Source organism: Sciurus vulgaris (assembly GCF_902686455.1).
Source record: "Sciurus vulgaris genome assembly, chromosome: 9".
Lineage (NCBI taxonomy): Eukaryota > Metazoa > Chordata > Mammalia > Rodentia > Sciuridae > Sciurus > Sciurus vulgaris.
In genome coordinates this window covers 18,872,953-18,880,608 of record NC_136469.1, presented here as the reverse complement: position 1 = coordinate 18,880,608, position 7,656 = coordinate 18,872,953, and the positions used below count along the sequence as shown (strand labels likewise).

The window sequence follows — 7,656 nt, the reverse complement described above, 5'->3', positions numbered from 1 at the left end:
GACTTCAGTATGACCTTGAGTGTAAACACTTTATGAACTGTTAAAAAAGGTCTTTTCAAAAGCAGGGTATGAAATGTCGCCTTGGATGAGCCCTCTTCTTTGAGCTAATCTGTAAATTGATGATGATAATCGCCGGCATGTTGGGTGGTCCTGGTGAAGATGAAAAGAAAGAATGTAAGCCATATGGTGCGTTAATGCACCGGTCCTGAAACGCCCAACTCAAGCCAAATGTTAGTTGTTCCTCAGCACGACACTCGATTTTAGTTTTCTGGCTCACATAGGAACAGTTTGGTGAACCTTTTGATGAGTGCCCCTGGGAATGGGTGACAAGAAACTGTCAGAAGACCAGAGACGTGGGTAAACTACCTGCTCCCGCCCCTTTAACCTTTTCCTTTCTAACCCCACTTTACAGACAAAAGACAGAGGCCGGAGGCGCTGGGGAACCCTAGCTGGCTGGACTCCTTCGCGCTGCCCCGAGCTCCGGCGCTCCCGCCGCCAGGGGGCGCTGCGGCCGCGCAGACCCGCGGGAGGGCGGGGCGGAGGCGGAGCCTGCCCGAGACATGGCGTCGTCCGCGCTGCTGCGCTCCTGCTCGCGGCTGCTGGCCCCCGCCAAGCTCCCGAGCGGCCGTGAGTGTCCCTGCTCCTGAACGCCCACTCGATCCTCAGCCTTCCCTTGCCCAGGGCGATCCTGGCCCTCGTGGGCAGCAGGCGGCCGCAACCCGCGCTCGGCCTGCAGTGACCTTCGCGGGCCAGGGCCCGGAGCCCACCTGGTCCTCCGCGGTCCTCCTCCCGCGTTCTGCAGGAGGGGTCCTGCACACCCCAGGAGGGGACCCTCGGACCCCGCTGCGGCCCACCGCGGATCTGAGTCCCGCCCTTAGCGAGGCTTGGGGGCGCCCGGCTGCTGGCTGGCGGCGAGCTACTGCGCCTCTCAACGCGTTTCCTGCGCTGCTTAGTGGGGGTGGGGGTCGAAGGAAGAACTCAAAGCGATTACGCGTAAACGCGAGTTCTTTCTCCTGCAAGGCCGTAAGTTAGATCGTCTCTGTTCCCTTTCAGCTTCCGCACGGTCAAAGTTCTACCTGCGAGATCCGCCGAACGACAAACCTGACTGGCTGAAAGTTGGGCTGACCTTGGGTACCACTGGCTTCCTGTGGTTTTATGTGAGTAATTTAGTCCCCAGCACAGGTCCCCACACAGTGGAGGGCAGTGTGAGATTGAATATTGCAGTCGTAATGTTTGGAGACAAAATTCCCGTACAATATAATATTCATGTATCTCTAATAACTTATTTCTCCCTAAAGGGAATCCTAAAAAGGACTAAAAAGAAATTAAGATTTCAGCAGTATGCAAAAAAATATGATGAGGTTCAAATTTCTGTTTTTCATCGTTAGGTAGGATAGTCTTGTGAGGAATAGCAGTTTTACCAAAATTTTATTTCTTAATTAGTATTGAAAGTCTTTTGGGATTGAAGGAACCCCTTTCAATGATATAGCAGTGAACACATCAGCAGTGAAGAAGTTGCACAAGTTAAATTTCATTAGACGTCCAAAACATTAGGGTTTAAAAGTCTGTTGGTCTTGCCAGGCATGGTGGCTCATGCCTGTAATCCCAGCGGTTTGGGAGGCTAAGATAGGAGGATTGCGATTTCAAATCCAGCCTCAGCAACTTAGTAAGGCCCTAAGCAAATTAGGTAGACCTAGTCTCTAAATAAAATAAAATAAAGGGCTGGGGATGTGAGAACCTCTGAGTTCAATCCCAGTGCCAAAAAAGGTCCATCTTTTTTTTTTTTTTTTTTTTTTTTTTTTTTTTTGCCATGCTGGGGATGGAACCCAGGGCCTCTTGTACTAGACAAGCCCTCTACTATTGAGCCCCAAACATCAAAACATTAGGAATTAATCTATGTTTGCATAAATACTTTGTTGAAAATTGTACTCGGTGTATAGCAGAGTATTTGTTGATGCTGTCTTTATGCCAAGTGCTTTACTCCCATTTAATCGTTTTTATGTGATACATACTATTATTGTTGACCTCTTAACAGATGAAGAAGTTTGAAAGTTTGCTGAACCCAGTTTTCCCTTACTGCAGAGCCTTGCCACACCACTATAAAAGATTGCTTCTCTAGAGATAAAATTATTTTTTTTTAAATTGACTAAAAGTATCTGCTATATTAGTTGTTTTTGTTTTTGTGTTATGTACATAGGATTGAACCCAGGGGGCTTAACCACTGGGCCACACTCCAAGCCCTTTTTATTTTTTGAGAAAGGGTCTTACAAAGTTTCTTAGGGCCTGGGAAATGCAGGGACTGGCTTGGAACTTGGGATCCTCCCACCTCAGACTCCGGAGTCACTGGAATTACAGGCATGGACCACTACACTTAAATCTCTTATTTTGGATTTTCTCTTCAAAGTGGTTTAGATCAGCGAGGTACAGTGGCACATACTTGTAATCCCAGCTACTTGAGAGACTGAGGCAGGAGGATCCCAAGTTTGAAGCCAGTCTCAGATCTCAAGTTTGAAATCCTGTCTTTGAAAAAAAGGATTGGGGGCTGGGGATATAGCTCACTTGGTAAAGTGATTGCCTCATGTGCAATCACTTGGGCCCTGGGTTCAATCCCCAGCACCACAAAAACAAACAAAAAGAGTTGGGGACTAACAATGCATCTCCACATTAGAGCACCCCTGGGTTCAATCCCCTGTACCAAGAAAACAAAACAGAAAGTAAAGGGGTTCATATCTTTGAATGGGAAGGGATAGGAGATGTTGAAGGTCACTTACAATTTAACATAACTAATCTTTTTCAATATTTGTTATAATGGAATTTCTTTTCTTTCATTTTTTTTTTTTGAGACAGGGTCTCCCCAAGTTGCTGAGACAGGTCTCAAACTTGTGATCCTCCTGCCTTAGCCTCCCAAGTAGCTGAAATTACAGATGTGTACCACCACATCCAATGTATAATGAAATTTTATACATTCTTGGTTTAAGATGTGTCCTAAATGAAAGCTTGATTGCTGTTCAATCAAGCTTTGTCAATGATTTGTCATTAGTCAATGATTCAATCATTGACTAATGATTGAAACTGGATCTTTGATTGTCATAAAGGTCCTTATCAACTATTGTTCCAGTTGCATATTCTGTCAGTGGTTCTAAGAAAGTAACTGTCCTCTGACATCTAATTAATACACAGATAGTTGAGGGATGATTGGCATGCCACTCTCAGGTTCAAACTTCTAAGATTAGAAGTATAACCCACACTCACCAACCAGCCTGAATCTGTAACACTCAAGTTCTTTTGTGCCATGTTCATTTTGTCTCTCTGTGGTAAGGCTTTCCATTATATTTATTATCCACCAAGTAGAATAATATTTTTCACACAATTTCAATTTAAATGTTTAAGGGTTATCTTCTCATATTTAGTATGTCAGATTGTGGTCAACAAATGTATTCCATTCATGGTTTTGGAACTTTTGAATCTCTTAGCTTTTTATTTCTCGCTAGAATAGCAATTAATCCGTTCTGTTCCTATTATACAATGTAAGCATCATTACTTAGTTTCCTTCTCTTTAGGTTGCCAGGAAGACTACATTTCTAATTTTAACTGTTAACTTGTAGCTCATCAAACAACATAATGAAGATGTTTTAGAGTATAAAAGAAGAAATGGTTTGGAGTAAATTTTGGAGTTACTACTATAGTAAGTATACATTTCCTATAGGTTATGAGATTATGCAAGTTAATTTGACCTCTTTTTAATACAGTAGTTTGTTTTGTTTTTTAGGCTTATGCTTGTAGTGCCAGGTTTCTGTCTGTGACACATTTATGGATTTTTAATACCTTAACTCCAGCATCTTTTAGCATAATCAGTTGGTTTTTATTGTTGTTTTTTGTTGGTAGTGTTGTTTTGGTTTTTTGGGGTTTTTTTTGGTACCAGGGATTGAATTCAGGGGCACTCGACCACAGAGCCACATCCTCAGCTCTATTTTGTATTTTATTTGGAGACAGGGTCTTAGTTGCTTAGTGCCTCGCTTTTGCTGAGGCTGGCTTTGAACTCAAGATCCTCCTGCCTCGGCCTCCCAAGCCCCTGAGGTGTGTGCCACCACATCTCGCTATTATTTTTTATTTGTTAATCAAATTTTTTACTGTGTTCAAAGACAGTCGTGCTTAAGAATGAAACCAAAATTATATTATTTTTTAAAAATCTAATAGTTCTTTACACATTGCCTTCAAAGTACTTCTGACAAGTTATAATTTGTGTGTGTGTTTTTTAGTATGTTTGGCATCTCCAGCACTTGAGTGTGAATTCCATGAAAGCAGAAACACTGTATGTTTTGTTAATGGTAATGTACTCAGCAACTTGTTGAATGCACAGGTAATCTAGAAGCTCAATATTTGTGGAATGGCTGACTATATTCCAGTAGATTTTGGAATTTTTTTCTGCATGACCATTTCATTATCTCTGTTCCAGCTAACATCTAGTTGAACAATTCCTGATAAGACCTAGCTGTGAACAAGATATACTGTGCATGATTAAAGAGAGTTTATTTTTTATATATATGCATATGCACCTAATATAGCTGTTATTCGCATTATATGTATATATAGTGTTTCAGAATACAGAAATACAAAGAAATTTTTGAAGAAATCTTTTATTCTTTTGTAAGTGAAAAATTCTTAAAATTTCAACTTACATGGATTAGTATAATTAAAGTAGACAATTTTTATCTGCTGAAAAATAAAAAATAGTGATCACAAAATCACTGTTTTCCATATTTAACAACTCAATCTCAGCACTTTTTTAGGGTTGACTATCCAAATCTTTTGCTTCTTTTTTTCTGTAAATAATACCTTGTCTATTTCACTATTCCAGTTAGCCAATCAAGAGATAAAATAAGTTATTTAAATTAAAAACAGATTTTAGCAGCTTAGCAAGGAACTTAGCAACTCAGCAAGACCCTGTCTCTAAATAAAATATCAGAAAAAGGGCTGGGGATGGCTCAGTGGTTAAGCACCCCTTGGATTCAATCCTCATTACAAAAAAAACCACAAAAAACATTAAAACCAGATAACTTGTTACTTTTCATAGTTCAGACCATATTTTTGTGTGAATTTAAAATAAATTATTGATATTCTTTGTGGATATGTTTTCTAGACTCTCTCCAATTCTCTAAGATGAATTATTTAGTCTAATTTTAATATTTTTAAGGTAAATGCTATAGTTGAAATTTTTTTCTTCTTCATTGTAGGTATGCTCCATATAATGATTATAGAAGTTCTTCTGGATTCACTGATCTATTGAGTTTTGAATGTCAGAGAAAGTTATATGTGAATATATATGAAGTCAGAATTCATGTTTTCTTTGATTAAACGAAAGAAATGAAACTATTTTGTGTTCTGCAAATAATACATATTGTGACAACTTGTAAAAAATGTCTAAGGTACATTATTAGAAGTACTTCAATATGGAAGATACCATCTGATAACAGAGTCATTGGTATTTAAAAAACTTCATAAGAAGACTTGTTATAGAGATGGATTCGGTAGGGGCTGGGGTTGTATAGCTCAGTGGTAGAACACTTGCCTAGCATGTGTGAGGCACTGGGTTTGATCCCCAGCACCACATAAAAATAAAAAAATAAAGGTATTGTGTTCATCTACAACTAAAAATTAAAGAAATGGATTTGATAGTCCTTGCTGATGAACTTACTTCTCTAAACTTTTAATTTCTGATTAAAACACTTATTCTTTAGTATGTCAAGGAGACAACTATTTTACTACTCAAAATACAAAAGATCCTAAATGTTTTCTTCCAGAGAAGCCATTTTAGTAAGTTAGAAAGTAAAGATAAATTCTGCTACCAGTAGTTCTTCTAACTTCATTTCCTTGAATTTAAATTATTTTTATTTGGGTGAGGTTTGTTGCCCCTTTTAAATAAGATGGCTTTCACCCAATAATTTAGGAATCTTTAGATTGTTCTTAAAAAGGGCAAAGAAGGGCTGGGGATATAACTCAGTCGGTAGAGAGTGCTTGCCTCACAAGCATAAGGCCCTGGGTTCAATCCCCAGCACTGCAAAAAAAAAAAAAAAAGGGGGGGGGGGGCGAAGAGGGCGAAGAGGGCCAGGCGTGGTAGCTGTAATCCCAGCAGCTCCGTAGGCTGAGGCAGGAGGATCTGGAGTTCAAAACTAGCCTCAGCAATTTATGGAGGCACCAAGCATCTTAGCAAGACCCTGTCTCTAAATAAGATATAAAAAAGGGCTGGGGATGTAGCTCAGTGGTTAAGCACCCCTGGGTTCAGTCCCCAGTACCATAAAAAAAGGTGTGGAGGGAAGAGCTCTGACAGACACAATTTATTTAAAATAATTCATTTTTTCATCTTCTTTTTGAAGTTAAGTAGAAAAGTCTGTTACTGGTATTTTATATATGTTGAGCTTTTGCCAACACTCATTCTGGATGAATTGTAACCCAATATCTTTGGAAGTTATTTCTGAATTCAGTTACTTTATTTCAGAATAGTTATTTAATATATATTCAATGAACAGATATTGATAATAGCGACTATTACTTTGTGTCAGTTTGGATTCCTGTTAGAATTGAAAGGGCTTTAGAGATTACATAGACAAATTTCATGCAGCTGCAGTAACCAGAGGTGCAGAATGAGCTGTCCAACATCTGTGTTTAGTAGAATAATGAATCAACAAAGATGTTTAGGGGCTGGAGTTGTGGCTCAGTGGTAGAACACTTGCCTAGCACGTGTGAGGCACTGGGTTCGATCCTCAGCGCCACACAAAAATAAATAAATAAAGGTATTGTGTCCATCTACGACTAAAAACATTTTTTAAAAAAATGCTTATCTCCTGCCAAGAACAGGTGTATGTGTTAGATTATATGGCAAAGGGGATTTGATTGCAATGGAACTAAGATTCCTAATCAGCACTAAAACGAGATTACCCTGGATTATCTATCCAGTTGGGCCCTCTAATCACAAGGATTCTTATAAGGGGAATAGGGAGACAGGCACGAGAGTGTCAGTGACACAGTATGAGAAGACTTCAACCTGCCATCTCTGGTTTTGAAGGTGGGAGGAGGCCAAGAGCCAAAGACTATCATGAAAGCAAATTCTCTCCTACAACCTGCTAAAAAGAATGATCCTGGGGCTGGGGAGATAGTTCAGTTTGTAGAGTGCTTGCCATGCAAGCCCAAGGCCCTGGGTTCAATCCCCAGCACTGCAAAAAAAAAAAAAAAAAAAAAAAAGAATGAACGATCCTGGTAACACCTAATTTGTTTCAGGTCACAGGCTTTGTTACAGCAGCAATAGGAAATAGGATACTATCACAAAGCAATTTAGGGTACAAGGTCAGGTAACAACTCCAAATTGAGGGCATTTTCCACACAGCACTTAAAAATTCACAACTCCAAAGGGAATAGAATACGTCAGTGAGACTTGAAATTTTGGAAACTGATAGTCTTTTTTGAAAATAAATTATACCTTTAATAAACTAGTTTCTGGCTGGGGTTTTGACTCGGTGGTAGAGCACTTGCCTATCCCGTGTGAGGCATTGGGTTTGAACCTCAGCACCACATATAGATAAATAAAATAAAGGTATTGTGTCCATCCACAACTTTAAAAAAATTGTTTTAATTGTTGAAAAAAAAAAAACACTAGCTTCT

At 39.6% G+C, this 7,656-nt stretch overlaps 1 protein-coding gene across 1 annotated transcript; it reads left to right on the top strand.

Moving 5' to 3' along the window:
* The first annotated feature begins 412 nt into the window (after positions 1–412).
* On the top strand, positions 413–5,373 carry NDUFC1 (NADH:ubiquinone oxidoreductase subunit C1). Its single transcript, XM_079154852.1, has 4 exons — positions 413–627; positions 1,054–1,157; positions 3,606–3,685; positions 5,235–5,373. Exons 1-3 carry the CDS (start codon positions 561–563, stop codon positions 3,663–3,665), a joined length of 231 nt encoding a protein of 76 aa, XP_079010978.1. The 5' UTR covers positions 413–560; the 3' UTR covers positions 3,666–3,685; positions 5,235–5,373.
* The last annotated feature ends 2,283 nt before the right edge of the window (positions 5,374–7,656 follow it).